Source organism: Acartia tonsa, chromosome 5, assembly GCF_053477335.1.
Source record: "Acartia tonsa isolate MP-2025a chromosome 5, ASM5347733v1, whole genome shotgun sequence".
NCBI classification, from domain to species: domain Eukaryota; kingdom Metazoa; phylum Arthropoda; class Copepoda; order Calanoida; family Acartiidae; genus Acartia; species Acartia tonsa.
In genome coordinates, this window is record NC_137264.1 from 48,476,620 (window position 1) to 48,500,068 (window position 23,449).

The following is a 23,449-nucleotide window of genomic DNA, read 5'->3' on the forward strand; positions in this document are numbered from 1 at the left end:
TGGGAGGGGTGTTTTCATCTAAAAATCAGTATTATATCTTTAATAGTGGCCGAGTAAATCCCATTTCTCCATAGTATTAAAGACGGATAGACGGACAGACAGAGAAAGCTAATTATAGGGTAGCTTCTATACTAAAAAGATAAGGAAAAAATCAAGTTCAATAAGAATTGAAGATGACTAAAGTCCCTCCACAGATTATGACGTCATACGATAGAATAGCCAATGAGAGGCCAGAGCTTGATCTTTAAATCGTTTTTATGCCGCGCTGAATCGGGGCGATTCAGAGGTGAACCATAGGCGCGCTGGTGGTAAGCCACAGCGCACCTGATTTTTAAAAGATTTTCGGTGCGGTGTTGTTAAATCGCTTGCGCACTCACTAGAATATCGATCCGCGCCAGTACAACTTTATTACTTAAGCAGTGTCAGTAAGGTATTTTATATAAAATACCGTGTCAGTATAGTATTTTATATAAAACATAATATATATAATTTATTTTAAAAATAACTATAAAAATGTTTTCACGATAGTTTTGCAATAAAATATTAAAGTAATTAAAAAAAAATATTTATTTATTAAATAAATCACCCCGATTTAAACCGCCAATGCCACTCGGTGAGTGGCATTGGCGCGCCGGGCCCGCGCCACTGCCCGATTCAAATCACCCATGCAAATTCGATTTAAAGATTGATATTAATAATTTGATGGTGCGCCAAATGAATCGCCCCGGTTTAAATCACCTATAAACGATTTAAAGATCGAGCTCAGTATACACTATAATTGAACAATGGTAAAATTTATGCTGTCCTCTCATTGGTTATTCTATTGTATGGCGTCATAAACTGTGGAGGGACTTTAATCATCTTCCTAAGAATTAAAATTTGAAAATAGATATTTAGATACAGTTTGACTTTAGAAAAGCTTTTGACACAAATATCAAGAAAGTAATACGATTTTGCTCTTTTGACTTTTTTAGTGAATTCCTTTATTTAGAAATCAATACCAATTGCTATACAAATGTACATTTCATTTGGGAACGTAACAATGCGTTGCCAACTTTAAGAACTTTGATACCAATTACTGGATCGTGTTGGAAATACAGAATAACACAATCCAAATGTTAAAGTAGACTTTTACATACAGATAGAGTTGAGTAAGATTTCTGATTTAATAGTTTTATGTTTAAGTCAATTGGTTGAATTTACTGTACCACCTCGTACTATATCAGTGGGTGTCAACATCCTCCCTACACCCCTTGTAGTTCTTGGATCATGGAAAGAAAACGAAGTAGCGGAATTCGTCGTATTTTCACAGTAGCTTTTGATAGGTTATTTTAGGTTAGGTAAATGTTAATGATTGCCTCACATGATTAGAAAATTTGGCCTGCTACTTCGTTTTTTTTCCATGATCCAAATTCTTTATATTACAGTCATGATCCCATTTACTTGTTACAGGATAATGAATGAGAGTTTGAGTCTTCTGAACAAGTTTCCTGATCTCAGAGTAAAACTTCTCCCTCTTATGGAAGATTTTCTCATTGAACTTAGGTAAGCAACAACTTTATACAATACCGCAAAAATTCTATGTTCTAAAGTAATAGGAAGTTTGTCTATATGTACAGTAGGATTGTTAACCAATATCCAGGTAAATTTGGTATATCCCAGGCAAGGTTTTATGCCATTTTAAGGGAGATTTTGCAATCCGCACTTCAAGTCCTTCTGAAGTGGGGGGGGGGGGGTGGGGGGAACCTATTAAATTTACACCCACTTTTTGAAACGAAGCCACTATATCTCATGATATATCTCATAGATAAATAATATGTATAAGTGACTGTTAATATGATTCTCTACATAAGATCACCTTTTTAGATCAATGTTATTGTCCATTTTTTGTTTTATAAAAAAAATCTTTAAGATATTGTTCTTTACAAAATTAACACTTTTTATGTCGCCAAGATGCATTACATAAAAGATGTTATGCTTAACATAATGCCTCAACGTTTTTCTATTGACATATACTTGGTATGCCATGTTGTATATCCGTATACTGTTCTATTTTTTTTTAAAGCGAAGCTTTTCTATCATTAGGGTCGGTCAATCAGTACGTCCGAGACGGATAGCTTTCTTCATGTAAGAATTGTCCTATCGATTTCAAACTTTGCATGGTAATTTCTGTTGTAGTTAGGTACGATTTAGAAAGCGTGGCAACTTTATAATCATTACCAGAATGTCCGTACGTTCATTTTAAACATTATGATTTTTTACTTTTTTAACAATAATTAAGTGATCTAATTATTGATTGTTCTGATTTTTGGTATATTGATTCCTTGGACAACAAAGTACAATATTATAAGCAAAGCAACTCTATAATCAAGTCTTAAAAATGTAAGTATGCCCATAAACATTATCCTGTATCAAAAAGTTTTTCAACAAATTCACTTACAATTTTGGTTCGACTAATATACATTTATATTCTGATTATTCAGTTCTCACACTATACAATTCTTAATGTCCGTTTGTACTACCGTTTCAGAGCTTCGCATTTATGAAGGTTGTCATCCTTGTTTAAATATACATTATATATTATGGTTGCTACAATACCTATAGATTCAATTGTCAATGTCTCTCTACTGTTAGCTGTTTTCTGTGGACGCTCATAAGCTGAACATTAATCTATTTATACAAAAGTTTTTATTACATCTCCACCGAATAATCAATTTATATTATATTATACAAACTTTTTTAATAATCAGAAAATGTCAAATTATATATATTCCTTTGTTGGGAGCGCAGCTACTCTATAATTAGGGTTTGTCCATCACTGCAAAGTTTTTTTTGTATGATATAACAAGGGATCCAAGGATGTAAAGAAAGGACAATGGAGGTTAAATTAAATTTCCCTTCAGTTATGATAAACATAATTACCCTTTTTGTAGATTATAGATTATAATTATTGGACATTAACTTTACAATCCAAGCAAAATGAAATATTACTTTTATTTAAGATAACAATTATGCAAAACGATTTTTTGAGCTCTAAGGGGCCGTTCAATTTGTAGTCCTTTGTTCTATCCCTTAAGAGTTTATAGAGATGAAATCCAGAGTGCACTAATTAAAGATTAAATACTCTACGCAGCCACTACTACAACACTATGTGGTTTTTTTTCAGGGTTGCGCCGGATATCCGGCCATTTTCAATATTTGGCCGGATACCGGATATTGAAACTTTCCGGATACCGGATGTCCGGCTTATTGCCGGATATCCGGTAATTTGCCGGATATCGAACGTTGGCCATATATCCGGCCAAAAAAAGTATGCGGGCCAACCCTAGTTTTTTTTTATGATGGCACTACATTATGAAACAATTTGTTTAATGGAGCTGCTCTCAAGTTCTAACTTAAAAGGCAATAGGACTAGCAAAACTGAAAGGAAGAATTTAGTAGGTTTAGTGGTTAGCAAGATTTTGAAGGACAAACAAATAAACCTTACAGCTTTATATGATCGGATAAGCATCATATCATAGTCATTAAAACCATAATTTATTGATTCTTTTTTGTTCTACAATTGCTGAAGCTGCGCTAATAATGGATAAAACTGTCATTGTTAGATATTTAGAATTATTTATCAAATATCCATATTAAAATTTTTAAAACGCAATTAGTTTTAATTTTGCTCATAAATTTTATAATTTTCAGTTGTGAAGCTACTCTTTAATTTGTATATTTCCGTATGTTCCGTCATTCCGTCCCTTTTTTACCATTTATATTCTCCACTTTTCTTAGACACTCAGAAACACCCTTTTTTTAAAGACTAAAAAACACATAATCAAAAGTATTACACCTTTCCTATTCTGTGAATTTCATATGTAACATTACATCCATTACTTTTCTTACAACTAGCGGCTACGCCCCTAGAAGCCTCTCGTGGCACTTTAAATGTTGTTGCGTTTTAGTTTCTACGATATGTTGCGTAAGAGTCTCTTTATACGATACCTCGCAATGTTACGTAGGAGTGTCTATACTTAAAATAAAAATTTCGATTTATTATTATTTCTCTTGGGAGGGTGGTGGTACCCTCCCCCAAAATAGTTATAAACCTTCCCGGGACCTATAAGAACCTACCCTGTTAAGGAGAACCCAATCGGTTCAGCGGTTATCGAGATCCTACAGTACAAACAAACACACAGACACAGAGACATCCTGTTACTTTAGTATAAGGATATAACAATAATAATAATGTTGATGGTTTATTTTGCTGCGTTATTTATGAATAATATTATACTTGTTTCACAATATTTGAATATGAAATCTAATTAATAAGAAAATTTTATTAATTCAATTTGAATTCGTGCTAGTTTTAGAAATTGATTTTTTTCTCATATTTTTATGTTAATAAACTAAAATTTAGTTTTTCATTAGTAAAACAAATCTTACAATTAAAAAAGACAGTTATTTCTATATATATTAAAGGTTTCGACATAAAACAGTTAATAGTTATTTCTCGCATCGTATTATAAACAGCTTTCCGCGGATATAGAAAGTACAATTATAAGATTAAAACCATTTTTATATTCGTAGAAAGCTGGATACAATACGAAGCAAGACATAGTTTTTTCGTATGGATGAGAACCGGTTCCTATCCACCGGATTCGAATGCATACGAGAAAAAATATTATGAACGCTCACATTAAGAAAATAATATTGATCATTTTTCCAGTATTACTTCGGCACCGATTAAAATCACATGTAAAACAACTGGCTCTGAGCCTTACTGAAAAAGCATGCAATTTATCGTATTATTGGCAATGTCCTAAGAGTACTAACTAGATTTGATCTTAAAATTTTTCATTTCATTATCCATGGATATTTTTCTATAATACGATAAATAACTAATCTAATGTGTGTCTAGGGCAACCGATGATACCCCAGCCCCTCGCTTCACAATGAACAAAGAGACTGAGGAGGAGATTCTGAACGGCTACCGTACTAACGTACAGAACAGAATTAAACAACAGGTTTGCTAATTCTTAATTTTTATCGAAGACAGATAATCCAAACGAAAATTTCTTTATCTTTGTGTAATTTAAAAATAAGGAAAAATCCTTAGATCCTAGATTGCACAACTTTTGTCTTGAAGTCTGTATTCGTATTACATTTGTTTAGACGACATTAAGTAAATACATCTCAAAATCTCTATATTTATAATAGTGATGGCAATCCGTCGAATTTTTGGGCCGAATTCGGATTCCGGATTCTTAAAGAATCCGTCAAAAAAAGTGGCGGATTCCAGATTCTTATTTTTGGCGGATTCCGAATTCGGATTCCGGATTCTATTTAAATATTTTAAAAGGATTTTTTTTTAAATTTAAAAATTAAGTGATACATTTGTGCTAAAAATCAATGTTTTTGGTGTTCTCTATAATTCACTTCCGAGAATCGAACCAGATTTTAAAAGATATTATATATAATAATGAAAATCTTTGCCTTCAAAGAGGAGGAGTTGAAAGAAAAAACTCAAGACGCTAATTTTAGCCTACCAAATAAGAATCCGGAATCCGCTATTAAAAAACGGATTCCGGATTCGGATTCCAAAATTGGCCAAAAATTGGGCGGATTCCGGATCCGGATACCGGATCCGGATTGCCAACCCTAATTTATAGCACTCCCTTTGGTACCAAGTCAATATTCACATAAATTTTTGGTCAACTATTTCTAAAGATTCCTGTTTTTTGCTTTAATTCAATGCATATATATCGCTACTTAGTAAAATTTAATTCTATTTTGGCATTCTCTAGAAAAGTTTCTGGCAACTGTGAATGTATCTAAAATTGAGGGAAGGAGACTGACAGGGATTGGCCATTAGGTGCTAAATTAATCTTTATCCCACTTATGATCGACAAAACTCTGATTTAGAGGATAAAAATTGTTTGGGGAAAATTTTGAAGAATATTATTTTGTGTTCCCTGGTTCTAATTTGATAATGTATGCTACCAAAGGCCTAAACAAGTCTATATAGTTTCGGGGAAGTTTTATTTTTAGTCCATTGTCCCCTCTCTCTCTCTGAAAAGCATAACTTAGAAGCTAGTAAAAATGCCTGACTCATATTATGACGTCAAAACAGGGGCGTCCAAGCTTTTTTATTTGGGGGGGGGGGTAAAATTTTAAAAATAAAAATTTGGGGGGGGGAGGTAATTTTTATTTCATATAAGAATTTTTTTATTTGGGGAAGGTAAAAATTTAAAATCCAAAATTTTGGGGGTGCCGTATGCATCCTAAATTCATTTGGGGGGGTAATCACCCCTTTACCCCCCCCCCTTGGACGTCTATGAATCAAAAAAAATTAACCAATGAGAGGCTAGTATACACTGTAATTGACTAATGGTAAAATTTATAGTGGCCTCTCATTGGTTAATTTTTTTTGACATCATAATCTGAGTCAGCCACTTTTACTAGCTTCCATAACTTATCTTCAACTTCAGTATTTAATATTCAGTTGAATTGGCGGAGCCTTTCCAATAGTAATGGAACCCTACATCATTTCAATTTATAGATAGAAGAATATTTCTGTAAACATTTTTGAAAATAGAAAGGGCGGGGGAAGTATTCGGTGGTCTATGAATAGGTGCTTGGGGGTTTAAGATCTTGCGAATAGCTGTACATTTCTTACATATAATAGCGTTGAAATAGACTAATATTTACTTTTATATGGATGTCTCGATGATAATATTGTGCCAAATTGTCATAGGAATCAATATTTCAAAGTAACTAAAGTATGAAAATAACAATAACGCTAAATAAACCCAACATATTTTTAATTGGAAGTACGGACTATTAATTATTATTGAGTTTCTACGCTATTATGTTTACTATTTATTTTAATAGTATTTGTGTTGCAAAGTTATAATCAAAATGACGATTTTAACAAACAAATATTGTCCTTTTAAACTTGAATAATGTTTACTTAGTGACTTGATCAAATCTTACTCTTCTATTTTCATTGACTTTTTACTTAAAGGTTTTAAAGTAAGATAAATTGTCTAATAATCTGAAAGTCTCTTTATAGAAAAATAGGATCATGGAAAGAAATTTCACAGTAGCTTTTGAAGGGTTATTTTAGGTTAGATTAGGTTAAGTAAATGTTAATGATTGCCCCGCAGGGTTAGAAAATATGCCCCGCAGAGCTAGAGCCCCCCGCAGTGGCTAGAAATAGGAGAAAGGCTACTGTGAAAATACGACAAAACCGGAAACTTCGTTTTCTTTTCATGATCCGAAAAATAATTAAAGTTAGAGAAAATTTATAAACATGGATGACAGCATTCGGAAAATAATCACAAGTTTTGAAAATACCAATAAAAACCAAAGTGACAAACGTACAAAGTACTAGTGCCGCGCCCCTAGCACCTAAGGAGACTTTAATTAATACAAAAGATGAAAACCTGCCTGGGAATCGTATAAAGCATCCAAGAAATGGAAAACTTAAACGGATTAGTCGTTAGGGAAATCTTAACGAACAAATCTAAACCTTAATACTTTATATAACATATTTTTAATCCTTTTACTAGCTTTATTTATCTACCTTAAAGATGAGTATCCTTATTTTTGATTCTCTGTTGCTTTGCTGAATTCTCTAACCTTGCTAATATCACCAGGTATAAAGAGACACTGAATTATGCTGAGGTGTCAAGTAAAAGTTTATAAATGTTTAATCCATTTTCTCGTATTTATTCGAATCCGGTGGAAAAGAACCGGTTCTCATCCATACGAAAAAACTTTTTCTAGCATCGTATTATATCCAGCTTTCTACGAATATAAAAATGTACAATCATAAGATTAAAACCAGTTTTTTTAGCCGGTGCTTTTATAGGTTACAAATATAAAATTAGTACTATCCATATGCCAAGCTCCTTTGCGGAAGAAACTCCCTAGAAAAGAGATGGGATACAGGGTATTTCCTAACTTAAATAGAATAGTAAGGCCAAAAGCAGTGACATCTTACCCAATTTTGCTAGGTCTCTATGGACAGCTACTTAAGTGCTACCCAATTTTATGAATTTACCTTTTCCTTTCTCCTGCTTTTTAATCCTTAATACTCTACTGCTTACTTTCTGTGCATTTCCAATTCAAAAATTCAAAACTTCTCTTCATCCATCCATCCACCTATAGATCTTTTGAATCAAGTCAAATATGCGAAGAAAGGTATAATTCGGCAGTATTAACGGCTGCTTAATGTCAAGCTGACGGCTGCAAACCGCTACAACCGTTACAAAAATTGGTCATTTATAACGTTTACGTTTGCTGTGGCATAGCTGTGAATTAATGAGGAAGGGAGAGGATATTGGGATGAAAATTATACTGCTACCAAAAGTTTTATAAACATTATACTCTCCTTTATTTTTGCTTAATGGGTAATTTTGTTTATATACATTGGGGAAGTATATTGTATATCAATTTACCTTCTATTGTATTATCCAAAAAGATCTCTAGAATTGATAGGTTTAATGCCGTTTATCAAGCCGTTTCCTGTGAACAGCTAAGGTTGATTAAAATACGTCTTTCTTTCGTATTTCCAGGAGACATTGGATTGGACTGTATTTTACTCTAAAGTCGTTCTCGCATTCGCTTGCTTACAAATTATGGATACTTTTATTATGTCTCCATTAGTTGGTTCCAAAAAATTTGGGGAATAGTCTCTGTCGTGGCAACGCCCTTTAAGGAACGTTTCGTCGTATTTTCATCGTAGCTTTTGATAGGTTATTTTAGATTAGGTTAAGTTGGGTTATGTGATTGCCCCGCAGAGTTAGGCAATTGTCCCCGCAGGGTTAGAGCCCCCTGCAGGGGCTAGAAATAGAAGGGAAAGCTACTGTGAAATTACGACGAGACGCCCCTTCAGGGGCGTTGCCACAAAAGGGACTATACCCAAATTTTGATCTACAGAGGGGGTAATTTAGTTTATCACCAAATTTTGATCTACAGAGGGGTTAATTTAGTTTATAATAATGCATTTCAGACTTGATCCTATCCTTTCTTTAGCCAAAATTTGATTCAATTTAATTTTTCTATGAATTCGTGAATGGGAGAAAAATGGTGATGGAGAGGAAATTTGGGGTGGGCATACAATTGCGCAAAATATCCTAAATTTTACAGTACAATAAATCGCCACTTTTTATGGCTTACGTCCACTTAATACAGGAAGGAGATTAAGGGACTGTGAACATTATAGTGCCCAAAGTTTTATCGTCACCTTCTCTCATTTGCTGGCTTAAAACATTGATACTTTTATCGAATCTTAATTTTTTGTTTCAATATGACACAATCCAATAATCAACCATTTGTATACAGATTGGGTAATTTTTTTCTTCATATTTAGAGATTGACAAAAATGACAAAATTTAATTAACAAAAAGATAAATAAATAAATACTTATTTTAATCAAAACATAAACGTTTGATTATAACGTTTATATTTGAATACTGCTAAATAGAAATATATATATTTATTCGGAAATGTAAGCACACCTATTTCTTTTGATGCATAAAGTATAAAGCGATTTCGATAAAGAAAAAGAGCTTCTCGGGTTTAGATAGGCGCATATATACTATTCAAGGTATTAGGTACAAGTTAGGAGAATAATATCAATAAATGTATAAGTATAGATGAATAACCCAGACAACCACCTGATTCAAGTGGTAGGGCCCTTTTTCGTCTGCTAGCCAATTGTTTTTTGCTTTTATTGTAATGACTTGGCTGTGTTAATATTTCCGATGTTATTGGCTGATATTCAAAGACCCAATTGAAGTCGGCACAGGTTTCTTAACCCGCGAACATAGTTATATATAGCTCGTGCCCCTCTATAATTTTACTTTGATGGAATTTCAACCTTTAGAATTAAGATGTCTGTGTGTAAAGAAAATTTTAACAAAATACTTTTAGTTGAAGCACATAATTTTCTTGAGTCCTATAAATTTATTTAGCTCAAAGGATTATTTTGTATTAACTAATGGGTTCCAGGACAAACGCAGGAGTGGACAAACGCAGGAGTGTTAAAATTTTAATTTAATTAAGTATTTCTATTCCGATTAGGTTAGGTTTAGATATGAATGCCCCCCGAGGGGTTAGACATTAAAAAAAAAGAAGGTCTAAAATAGGTTATGTTAGGTTAAGTGTCCACTCCTGCGTTTGTCCACTCCTGCGTTTGGGACTTCTGCGTTTGTCATAGGACCAACTAATGAACACCCTGTAAATAAAGAAGTTAGAGGATTGAGAGAGAATAGAAAAGAAAAAAATGCCTTCGGGGGCTCTGGATGAATAGAAAATAAATTAATTAGCCCTTTTCATCTTCATTATATTATACGCCAAGTTTTATGGAAAAATTCACGTTGACCTTTCTTTTATATATATTTTATTTTTAAACATTACTAATTAGGAGATCTTTTGGACATTTTAGAAATTCATAATTCCTCTTCTATGATTTATAATTATTAGTCCATGATAATAAAATCATTTGGAATTTCTTGGCCAAAAAGAAGCAAAAGGTCCTGTTATAAAAGTATTGTTTTAACATTTCCATAGAATGGGTTCTTTTGTCCCTTAGGAAATTAGAATAAAACCATCTTATTATCAGAAGGTGAGCTACGGTTAAGATATGGAGGTCTAGTCTTCTCTGGGGTCTTACTTATACTTGCCTAACGTATAGTCTAGTCTCCCTTTACGCTGTAAAGAGATCCTTATCGGGCGGTCAGACAGTTTTCGTATTCAAATTTGTAATTATGTAAGTATAACCATAATGAAAGCAAAGTATTATTTAATCTTGTTTTATCAAAACAACTGAATAAAAACCAACCATACCAACATCCAAATTAGCGAAGCTCATAGATTTGTAACAATTTACTAAACGTTACTGATAGACGGGCAAAGCTAGTAGGATGATGTTGAATGGGAAAACTTAACTTCACAAAAACATTAATAAATTTATCTTGAATAAAAGTTATGAAAATGTGACAAACCCCAAACTGTCCAGTTTTGAGCAAGACGATTCCTGTGACGTCATATAAAAAGGGAAGGGGGAAAGAAAATCTCTTCCTTTTTCTCCCATCTCTTTTGAAGAGATTTTCTTCCCCCCTTCCCTTTTTCTTTCCCGAAACGTATATGACGTAACTGGAATCGTCTTGCTCAAAACTGGACAGTTTGGGGTTTGTCTGAAAATGTATTTAGTCTAGCAGAGAAATTTGAAGCCCTCGTAGGTATTACAGATAGACCGACAGACCAAGTAAGTTAAAGATATAAGCTCATTAAAATCGGTTAGTTTTTTGTGTTGATTTTTAATGTCTTTCAGAGCAAAACCGACAAGCGATGGGTCGAAATGATTTATAAATAAGTTATTGTAAAAGTCGCTCAGTGGAATTATGTGGCAATCGGACAAATGACGGACATACCGTCAAAATTATTGAGTAGCACTTGCCAGAACTGAAAAATGTTGAATCAAGGATTGTAATTTGAGTCTTAATAAATTTCATAAAAAAAGGCATTACGCATTTGTACAGTCATAGTTGACTTTGTGATTCCTTACTTTTGTGTTCAATTTTAAAGTCAAATAAATGTTATGTTATGTTATTATCAAAATCACCCGCCAGCCATTACTTACTGATGGACAGACAACATGAGTTATAAAGTAGTTTTACAACAACAAAAGAATTACATTACATCATTTTAAATTTTAGGAGGAGAGGAGAAAGAAAGAAAAATTGTTGAGAATACAAAAAGAAAAAGAACTTCAAAGAAAATTGGAGGAAGAGAAAGTCCTGGTAATCTTTTTATCTTTATTTCTCTCATCAAATTGGATTATTCAAAATATTTGTTTATGTTGAATTGCACTTCAAAAAAACAAGGATATATTAAAACATAAAGCGCAAAAAAAAAACAGATTAATTCTGAAAAAATCTAATGTATATTTGTTGCAAAACTGCTAGATATCCAATATACTGACTGTTTAATGCTAAATAATATCATTGCTATGCTAATAACATGCTTAATTGTCTTAGTAATAAATATTTATAATAAAATAGAAAAATAAATTGAATATATTACACTTTTTTTTTCAAGTGGAAATAAAACTACATACTTAATTATGCGTTATATTTGTTGTCAAATGCTTTGGTGATGTCAAAGTGCTGTAAATTAATTCTAATGTTTTTTATTTAGGTTAGGTTAGGTTAACCATTGATTAGGACAGCCCCTTTGGATTAGTGCTTTCAGTAAAGGCCTTTATGAAAATAAGGGCAGGGATTTCTGAGGTCAACTCGTCGTTTCCAGGGAAAATACCAGAATTCTTTAATTTAAAATAAAGTTTTTTTCATATTTTAGAACGCAAAGAGAGTGATTAATGAAGACCTGCGGATTAGGATCAAGAAAATTGATCTTCCAAATATGCCAAGGTAAACTTTTTGTAATTGTTTTCATTTTTAAAACATTTTAGTAAAAATTATTCCATATGCACAGATTAAATGGCTTTGGGGAAGATGGAATTATCTGCCATTGTTCTATTCCTCCATGATTTATGTATGTGTTAATTATGTAATATTGTGCACGAATACTGATTAGTAGAATACCCATATGCTTATAATACTGTGTAATTATCACATATACAAGGACAATAATATGCAAAGAAGGCAGTTTAAAGAAATGTGATAGTTTGAGGATAGCGATAAAAGAAAAGTATGATTAAAAGGATATAAAAAAGTGATTTGACTATTAATAAAAAAAACTTAGAGGGAGGGTGATTGGGACAAAAATGACATAAGCAGAGTGGAAATGGACAACAAATCCGCCAAATTCTACAAAATAAAATTTAAGAATTATTTTCTTGTCCATTGTCTTAATCCTGCAACTCTAAATAAAAGGAAAAACGCCATTAAAGCACAATATAGAGTAGCTTCGCTACTACAAATGTAAGGAGCCAAAAATATATGAATAAGTGTACAGCAGACCATTGACCATTTCCTTGTTAGAAAAAAAGAAGACAAAGAAAACCATAATCTATAATACAAAGTAGAACGATGTCTGTCTGTTTGTTTGTCTGTCTGTTTGTTTGTCTGTCTGTTTGTAGCGAAGGATCTCGCTAACCGCTGAACCGATCGGGTTCTCCTTTACAGGGTAGCTTCTCATAGGTCCCGGGAAGGTTTATAACTATTTTCTTGGGGGGTGGGACACCCCCAACCCCACCAAAAAAAAAAATTTTCTTTTTAAAACTAAAATTAAATTAGTGGGGTCGACTACCCCCCCCAAAAAAAGAATTCCCCCCCCCCCCCAAAAAAAAGAAATTTTTTTTTAAATTTTTCTTTTAAATCTAAAACACGAAAAAATGGTTTGATCAAAACTCTTGGGGCAAAGCCCCTAGAGGCTAGGAGCGAAGCCGCTAGTGATAAATGAAGAACTTCATTAGAGATTTTTCCCTAATCAAATAAATTGTAGAATACACTAATTTTCCAAATATAGCTATTGAAATGAATTAAACAAACGTTGTGAAAATATTAGTCAGTCATTAATACATATTATACAAATTAATAATCACGTTCTTCCATCCGTGCGGGACTTTTATCAATAATTCTTAATCGGTTTGTACAAGAAGAGCTCAAACTTTTCCAACAATATGACTAATCTTGTTGTGTAATTTTATTCATAGTGTGTACATTTACTTATGCTCTATATGTCTCACTCCCATCTTTCAACATAGAAGCGCTGGAAAGTGTCAAGTGTGACGTCATAAAAAGGATGAAAGGAAACCTCTAAAAAAGAGATGGATTTCGACGTATTTTTATGACGTCACATATGACACTTTCCGGCGCTTCCTCTCTCAAATGGGTTTCTGTTTGAAAATGATTAAAGTTCCTCAATAGAATATGACATCATACGATAGAAAAGCCAATGAGAGGCCAGTATACACTGTAATTGACCAATGGTAAAATTTATGCTGGCCTCTTATTTGTTATTTTATCGTATGACGTCATAATCTGTTGAGAGACTTTAATCATCTTAGTTTATTTTAAACAATATCTTTGATCAATTCTAAATTTTATTCTAGCATCGAGGTTTTCAGCGAGACAGAGGACAGAGACATTCACAGCAACGCTGAGGTTCACTCACTGGGTCTTTCACAGCCGGTACGTACACATATGTAGTTGTAGAGTAGATGCGCTTCTTCAAGTAGGGCAGTTTCTTTTAACTAGATCATTATTGTTCATTTTTCTGACAATGAATATAAGTTCTGTAGCAATTATAAACATTTTAAATGAGACATAATAGTAACAACAGCAATACAAACGATGACATGTTTAGTATGGGAAAAGTAGAAAAGAAACAATTGGTAAAGATTTTAAAATATATTGATGCACTATTAATTGAATGTGTGTATGTGTAAAGGTATGTTGAATGATGTTGTACTAAAAATTAGTATAGTTGGTATTATGGTCATTATCTAATTGTAATGTGGCCATTATAATAAAAATGCTTTATCTACAAGAAAATTTTTTTTACATTATCCATTTTTTTTAGGATTACGAGATCTCCAGCATCCACGTGGAGGAGTCAAGATCCGGTTTTGTTGTGTTGACAGGAGTTGCCTCCGTGGCGCTTATTCTCATTCTGGGGGTCGTCTTCCACAAGAGGAAAATGGCGGCTATTTCAAATATCAGATCTCATGAGGTAATTATTTCATTACAATAGGGAAATGGGGGGGGGGGCTAGATATATTGTCCCCCTCTTCACATTACTTTATTTTATTACATTTTTATTTAGAATAGGTTAGGTTACTTTTAAGTTAAGTACCATTCAATGTTAGGGCCCCGCAAGGTTAGAACTCTTCACATTTGTTAAAGATATTTTTTAAATGAAAATAACTGATCCCTTCCCGGTTTAACATAATAGTTTAAATTAGATCTAAATGGACACACAGACATCCTATGTATTATTTGTTTAGGGTTTTCTTGAAGTTCCAACGTACGCCAGTCCTGAGGAGAAACATATCTCTTCAATGCAGGTATACAGTTACACCAGGGATAAAGGGATGGCACAATGCAGGAGAAAATAATCTTAAGTATGCAAATCTGCTTTCGGGTTGATCGATGATGATGGTAGATGATGGGTTCGAATCTTTGTCTGTATTTGTATTAAATTAAAATATTCATTGCGCTGCTCTGTTAGATATAAAATATCAACAGTTAAAGTTTGGAAAGCAGCTTTTTATAGTGCCTAGTATGGTCAATTAAAATGTATACTGGCATACCATTAAAATTTTAGTCTGTGTTTTGGCCTATCATTAGTAATTTTTATAGTAGACGTCATTTTTTACTTACTTACTTTTATGCTTAGTCAGAACTTCTAGATATAGATTATAATTAAAACATCCATAATCGAAGATATGGCTTATGTACGCCAAAAAAACAAATAACCTAGAGGTTATCCATATCATTCCTGGCCTTTATGTAATATGTTATATTATCTCATTATAGCTTTTACGTGACCAGACAACCATCACGGCTATATATAAGATCTATATGAATTGATAGGATTTAGATCTAATAATTCAACATTACAAGCATAGGCGTGCAGTAGGAGGGTGGGGTAGGGGGGGGGGGGTGAGTCAATTTAACAAACAAAGTGCATTTGTTTGAATTTCGTTTATGTTGATTGCTCAGGGGGTTGTACAAATCTCAATGAAAATAAAATAATAACCCTCTAGTTGTCTCCATTACACCCCCTCTAAAAACCTGTGCACGCCATTGATTATAAGCCTACGAACTGATCAAAGACATGGCCACAAAATGTGAAAAACATAAAATAAAATAAAATTTTACATTTACTGGATATGTGTTTTAACTTTGTCATATTTGAGATTTTACTTAATTTGGTAGTTTGTTTGTCCTTCCGTCGATAATGCCGTTTTTTTGTAGGGGAAATATGATTTACTCACCTGCTATCTAAGATAGTGTTCATTAATTTCTTGTAAATATTCTTCTAACCTATTTAATATTTCAGGTGAACGGGTATGAAAATCCAACCTACAGATACTTTGAGGCCACAGTTGCTTAACTTCAACTACATCCTCCCCTTCCCCCCCCCCCCCTCAGTTAATATTTCTATGTGTTCCTTATTTATCTGTAAAACTTTTTTTCATAAATACAAGACCAGTGATTTTCATTTAAGAGAATACTTTAATTATTCTGATACTGAAAAAAATTTCAGAAGCTATGTGTTAAAGTTTTTTTGATATTTCACCTTAAAGCCTTTTTAGATTTGTATTTTTATCGTTTTAAACCTTTGAAAATGTTTAAATTTAATTAGCTTTCTTCATGTATATAGTTAAAATTAATTCATGTATTTTACAGTTTTAATGTAAAAATGATTACTGGTACATAAAACATTTATTTGAATTAAAGTTCTATGAAGTATATCAAAAAAAGATATTTTCTACTATGTAATTTTCAAAATATGATGATTTACTTAGTTTTTTGGTGACCAAATCAGATAGTTGTGGCATAAACATTATACCATTTTTTTTTAAACGGAATGGTATATTTGTGATTTATTTATTATATTACATTTTTTGAAAATGTCACATAATAGCGACACTTCAACTTACATTTACAAAGTTCAAATCCGCTTAGTAGAAGTCAATTTTTTTGTTAATCTTAACATATTTAGAAAAAAAATTCACCAAAAAGATTTAATCTATCACTTTTTTTATTATATATCTAATTTGATAAACTTCATGTATCTTTTGATTTTTACAATTCGTTAAATAAAAATGTATTTTATTATTTACAATGAAAAATAAACTTTAACTGTATAGACACAATTTAAAGGCTAATCTTTCATCTTAAAAACTTAAAATTAATGTAAAATGCTATGTTGTTAAAATAGGGCTTTGCTAACAACATTTTTTAATTAACACTTATTTATAACTCCTAAATTAACCAGTATCTCATAATTATATTCCAAAAAAATGTCAATTATAAAGTCAATTTGATTATTCTTTATTTGAAATAATATCATGATTATTTATGGATAATTTCAAGGGGTCAATTTTGCTTTTTTATTAAGGCATAAAATCAATATAATAATGACATTATTTAAGGTAAATATTCATAGTTTTTTTTTCAATGCAATTTATATAATTTTTAACAGTAATATAAAAATGTTTAATAAAACTCTATTTTTATTTTTTGAGACAACACAAAAATTTTAACTCTTAAAAATAAATTTTGATTACATTTCCTATTCTACAGGATAAAGTTTAAATTTTTTCGTCTCTAAAATGAAATATACACTTTTTGAATAGCCTGTGTTTTATTTTATGAACTATCACTGCCGCAAAATGTTTCTTTTTAGCAAATAATAAGATGGTTTTAAAAGGGTAAGACAAAGTCTAATGATTTTAGGTTATGCTAATTTTATATATTTGGCGGCAGTGATTGCCCACCATCTTAGATCCCTTGAATAATGTCCCTAGATGTTAAAACTCCGTGCCATATAAAACAACACGCCTTCCTGGATTATGAGTTTGAAAACTATGAAATAACCCGAGTTCAATAGTTTTGTTTCTCAATGATATTTATTAACAAAATCATTCACTTTTTTTGAAAATCTGCGAGGTGATGCAATCTTAGAAATTAAAGATTTGAACACTAAGTTTCATCTAAGGTTTTTCAGTAATTTCAAACTCATTTTACAGGCAGGGGTGAATATACATATTGTTATACATATTAACTCAAATCCTACACATGATAAACAAAAATTAAAAATAAATAAACATACAATTCGTGTTTTTTAATTTTCAGTAGTGAAGCTACTCTGTAATTACCAGGTAGGCTGTTTATATGAATAGATCCCAAAGTTTTATGATAATGTTTTCTTATTCCTTCCCTTAACAACTTTTTGAACATGTTTTGAATTTTGATTAGTTGGTTCCTCAAGTTGAGTGTCTAAACTTTTCAACCTTTAATTGTAATCTACAGAAGAGGTAATTTGTGCATCATGATTGTAACATTAATTTATCGGCCATTGTCTCATCCCTTAGATCATGAATTTGACAGTTTTAAGACAATAACTTTTATATAATTTATATATTTTCTACAAATAATGACTGTTCGTAAATCTGATCATTAATTTTTGCAAGTTTGTTCTATTTCTAAAAATTTTATATTGGTTCCTGTAATAATTAGGCACATGATTATATATTTATTCACAATTGCACCACTGAAAAACATAATTGTTCTTGTATAAAGTACAACCCAAATTGAATTTTTTAAATGGAAAGTTGAAAGCGGATTTTTTTCTTTGAATATAATTGCAATTTTGCATGCAAGGTCAGTTGAAGGGTAAGGATATGTATTCTGAAGAAAGAAAAATAGGATCATGGAATGGCAACGAAGTACCGGGTTTTGTCGTATTTTTATAGCAACTTTTGATGGGTTATTTCAGGTTAGGTAAATGTTAATGATTGCCCTGCAGGGTTAGGAAATTGCCTTAAAAATAGAAGAAAAGCTACTATGAAATACGACGAAACCCGCTACTTCGTTTTCTTTCCATGCATGGTCCGAAAAATCATTAGAATTATGTGTGTACAGATGAAAATCAGCCTTGTCAAAATTGCGCGAAGCTATCATACATTATCATTGATCAACATAAGTATGAACTCAACAACCATTGACATCTCCCTTAATTTTGAAATTTCGAAGGCCTATTTCAGTTTTTTCATCCCCAATTCGCGACTGTGGCTCAACACGTAGCACATCCGTCGTCGGGGAGGTGATAGGTTCGAATCCCGGCTTAACATTACGTCATAACTAAAGACGTTAAAAGTGGTTCCTACTGTTGCTATGTCAAGTGTACGAAATAAATAGTTAGAGTATTGGGAATGCCTTGGCCCAAAACAGGTGCAACTCATTACCATGCACAGGTGCAACTCATTACCATGCACAGGTAGAACCTTTAAGTTAAAAGAGTTGGTTGTCTATAGGGTGAATGGAAGCTTTACACCGCAATAAAGACGAGGAGTATGTTTCAGGGTGCGTGTAGAGTCTAGAATCCGAATCGACACCAAGCCCCCTAGAGAAAATCAAAGGTTTCACCCCCTTGCAAATTCCTGTGCACGCCTTCTTTATTGATTAGAATCCTTGTACCAGTTCCAGTGTTTGCAAGGCTTGACATTTTTTAAATGGTTCTGGTTACCCATGGAATTCAATTTTTACTAGAACAATTATGTCCAATAGGTTTTTACAGGAGGCCTGCAAAAGGAGGGTGTAAGGAAATGTATCTAACTTCTGGTAAAGTTCAGCAGGAGGGATACACTGCAACCAAGGAGAGTGTCAGGCGAGTGTCACACCCCCCCCCCCCTTCTCCCTGACCATAAAATTACACCTTTCTTGTTCTCTATTGAATCTTCCTACACCCCCCCCCCCCCCTTGATTTTTGTTTAAGGGATGTGTCAAATACTGTAAGGTCGGTGTCAAATTTTTAGGGTACGCATAAACAACATGCTATTATTTATATGAACTTAAAGGAAATTATTTCATTATTGGCATATGCAATCCACATAATGTAATATCAAACATGTGGGGAGAGCATGTAAAAAACTAACTCCCCCCCCCCCCCCAAAAAAAAAAAAAAAAGTTTTACAAACATGATTTCTCAAACGTTGGGATCTTTATTCATTCTTAATTGTGATGTACAGGGTGTCCGTCGGAAACTGTTTTTTTTTTAACGCTTATTTCTCCCTTAATATTTGAGCTATCTTAGTAAAATAAAAAGTATTTGGCAGCGTACTACTGACCATTTTATGGGGTAATGATGAAAAATCCACAAAATAAACAGGAAAAAATCTTCGAAGTATTACATAAGAGGTTCATTTTATTAAATTTAGACTAACCCACAAAAAATATTTGCTTGGTGAACTTTAGGATTAGTTAGGGTCCAAACGGCTGGTCGCTCAGACTTTCTAAGCACACTGGCTTGACATGGCAAACCAAAAATTCCCAATATTCAAGAATCTGAAGTGTATTATAAGTGAACAATATGTAAAAATAAACATAATATTGTTCTTATAATGTCTGGAGTAAGTCTTTGTGATCTACCGTTTGACCACCAGCTGGTTTAAAAGATAACTATTTTTCTTGTGGATTAGTCTTATATTCACTAAAATCGGCTAGTTACTAAAGGAGGAATTTTGGTTACAAGCATTGGAGATATACATCAAATTATTGTCCATTGTCTTATCCTTTAAGATCCCTGACCAACAGTAATACATGATCGTAGGCTTACATGGAACCTAGTCTGATTATGACGTAAAAAAATTAGCCAATAAGAGGCCATTATAAATTTTACCATTGGTAAATTACAGTGTATACTAGCCTCTCATTGGCTATTTTTTTTACGTCATAATCAGAGTCAGACACTTTTACTAGGTTCCATGAAAGCCTACGATAATATATTTACTGTTGATTTATGGGTTATTTTTTACCCCCCCCAAAAATTTTACCCCCGGGGTAAAATTTGCTTGGGGGGGTTGATTACCCCCCCTGAAATCTGTTGGCAGGGGTAAAATTTGTTTGGGGGGGGGTAATCGCCCTATTACCCCCCCCCCCCCCTTGGACGTCTATGACTGCAATTGTTAAGAGTAGCTGCGCATCTTTAAAAAGGGGTTAAGGAATTCAATTTAAACATTGCTACACATATTTCCAAATACCACATTTTTTAGCATAGATTTTTATAAGTACTTTAATTTCCGTTGGAGTAGAACCGGTTCTCAGTCAAACTGAAAAATTATGTATAACATCGTATTACACACAATTTTCCACGAATATTAAAATAAAATTAATACTAGTTTTGTTATCCCGGGGATTTCGGCCACTCGGGGCCAACGAAACTGGTTTCAATCTTATAATTTTTCATTTCATTATCCGCGGAAACCATTTATAATACGATACGATACTATACATAAGTATTATATTATATGTTTTGCTACTAATCTAAATCAATAGTTTGTCTGTCTGTTAATATTAAATGACAGATTTGACAAACATGACAATATCCATAAAAAGGGAAACACAAAGACAGTATAGCAAACAAACATTAACAAGTTTATATTGAAAGCAGAAATTTGCTTAAAATGAAGAATGTTTAATTTGAAGTGTCATATAGTTGGAGATGTTACAATGCAATGTTTTGCTGCTAACTGTATTTCTAATCGTTTTCTAAATTTTAATAAAAAGGAGTTTTAAATTTCAACTTTTATGTATCAAAAATAGAGTTGCTATGCCTTTTAGTCATATACCTATTACGAAAAGTCTTAATTCTATAGATTATTGATCATAATTTGCGTATGTTTATGAAACCGCAGAACACGAGCTTTATAAATTATGCTTTCAGAGAAAAAAGTAGAAAAGATTTATAAAGTGTAAGTAAGAGCTATTATTCTATTGCACTCATGTGTGTGTGTGTATGTGTGGGTGTGTGTCTGTGTGTGCATTGCTGGATGCCAAGATATACATCCATTTTTTGTACAATTTTTTAGTCGCGTTACTACTCCACCAGTTTTATTTGGTCTGTTTTTTTGTAAAGCTTTTATTCCATAACAAGCTGTTTTGCTTTGCTTTTATCCTTACCCTTTTTGTATGGATTTGCAGCCAATTGCCAGCCACTGAAATTAACATTGCTATGACATTTTTAAGCAATCCAGCAGCCAGCCAGGATTATTTCTCTGCCACAGCCGGGCATTTTTAAACAATCTGCAGTTAAGCCATCCCGTGTTCCATTCGCCTCTCCTATTTCAATTTTACTTGAAATTAATATTATTTTATCTCTTTATATCTCTGTCTTTTCAAGGGCTAGGCAACCCTGAGTTAGCCGCGTGTAAGCTTCAGTGAAGTCTTCATATCATAACTATAAAATTTAGCTGGATGTGTAAACCTGATCCTAAACAGACAATCCATATTTAAATTTGTTGACTACAAGTAGGTTTAAATTTGAGGCTTATGTGCGGCTGTCTTACCATTTGTATTCCTTTAAAATCAAAAATTAAGCAAGCATTGCAATTGCTCTCCAAAAAGCTACTGTATAAAAATTGGAAATAAACTTGCAGTTATCCAACCTTATAAAGGTTTACCTCCCTTTTATACCAATTATTAGGGATGAAAAAAATATATTTTAAATCTTTATTTAAAATAAAAATCTAGGTTTCTCCAAATTTGAAAATATTTTCTTTTTTTTAATAATTTTATGTTTTATATCAAAAAAATCAAGTTAATTGTCGTACTGTAAATATTTATTTAATTGCAAATTTTAAATTTGCTTTAGTAAGGTAAATTTTAAATTGTGAGAAATCTAATGAAATATTAAAGAAAATCCGCAACAATTTTGCAAGGTTTTCTGTTGCACAAATTGTCCAGCCCTGATCTTGACTCAACCTGAACTCTCCAGAGAATTCAGGTAGAAATTGAATTACTGATTAGCTGTTCTTTTTTCCTAGAGAAGCTTACTATGGGTTCATTTATATTATTTTAAAGCGGTAAAATTTGGTAAAATGCAATAAAACAGCTAATAGTTCCTATTAAAAAATGATGTCATACAATACAAATGACCAATGACAGGCCAGTATACATTTTACTATTGGCAAACATTAATGTATGCTGACCTCTCATTGGCCATTTCTACGTCATTCTTTAAGAACATTTACTTTTCTTTGTATCTGTAAAATAGGTTGGACCATGGAGAAAGGGCAAGTGAATTAACCTTAAGAGGATTGCACCACATATATTTACAACAGGGGAACTCATGATTGGCTCATGTTCCAACACAGAAACTGGTCCATAAAGCAGGAAATTTGAATAAAAACTATCCAGCTAAATCAACTAATCTTGTGATTTATTTAAAATCATTCCTCCTTAAACACATTAGTACCTAAAAATTTTAAGCAATTCTGAATAGGGGTGCTGCAGCTTTTGGACATTGATTTGTCAATTTGGCTACAGAAAATGACCAGTCTGTCTTGAATACTGTCTATAAACAATCTTCTTTCAAACTTAAAGCCTTATTACCATAAATTAAGTAATACATTTTAGTAGGTTTTCGTTTTTGCCCAAAGAAAGGATTATAACTTTTAAATAAAATTCCAATATATTTCTAAAAAACTTCATGAAGTAAGATATCAAGTGATTAAGTGATTATAAATTTTTTCATATATTCAAGTACTGGTTTCTGTACTCCAACATGACCCAATGTTGATTCTCCCCTAATATTTAGTTACATTTTGTTACCAGCCATCAAACTTTTAAAAAGATTTAGATAATATAGACTTTCACTTACTGGATTATTCTTTTATGGACACCCAAGCTTTACTTAGGGAGTGTGGTACAAATTCTCAATAGGGAAGGTAATTGATTTTTTTGTTGGGGAAGGTGTA

The 23,449-nt window shown here is 32.4% G+C and overlaps 1 protein-coding gene across 1 annotated transcript in view; it reads left to right on the top strand.

Annotated features, from left to right (window-relative positions):
- Positions 1-17,810, top strand: part of LOC145319694 (amyloid-beta-like protein) — a 201,179-nt gene extending 183,369 nt beyond the window's left edge. Inside the window, exons 16-23 of the mRNA XM_080161986.1 lie at positions 1,453-1,545; positions 4,907-5,012; positions 11,715-11,798; positions 12,358-12,428; positions 14,075-14,153; positions 14,545-14,694; positions 14,969-15,028; positions 16,027-17,810. Of these exons, the coding sequence (XP_080018112.1) occupies positions 1,453-1,545; positions 4,907-5,012; positions 11,715-11,798; positions 12,358-12,428; positions 14,075-14,153; positions 14,545-14,694; positions 14,969-15,028; positions 16,027-16,080 (697 nt within the window). The 3' untranslated portion in view covers positions 16,081-17,810. The remainder of the gene's footprint in view (positions 1-1,452; positions 1,546-4,906; positions 5,013-11,714; positions 11,799-12,357; positions 12,429-14,074; positions 14,154-14,544; positions 14,695-14,968; positions 15,029-16,026) is intronic.
- The last annotated feature ends 5,639 nt before the right edge of the window (positions 17,811-23,449 follow it).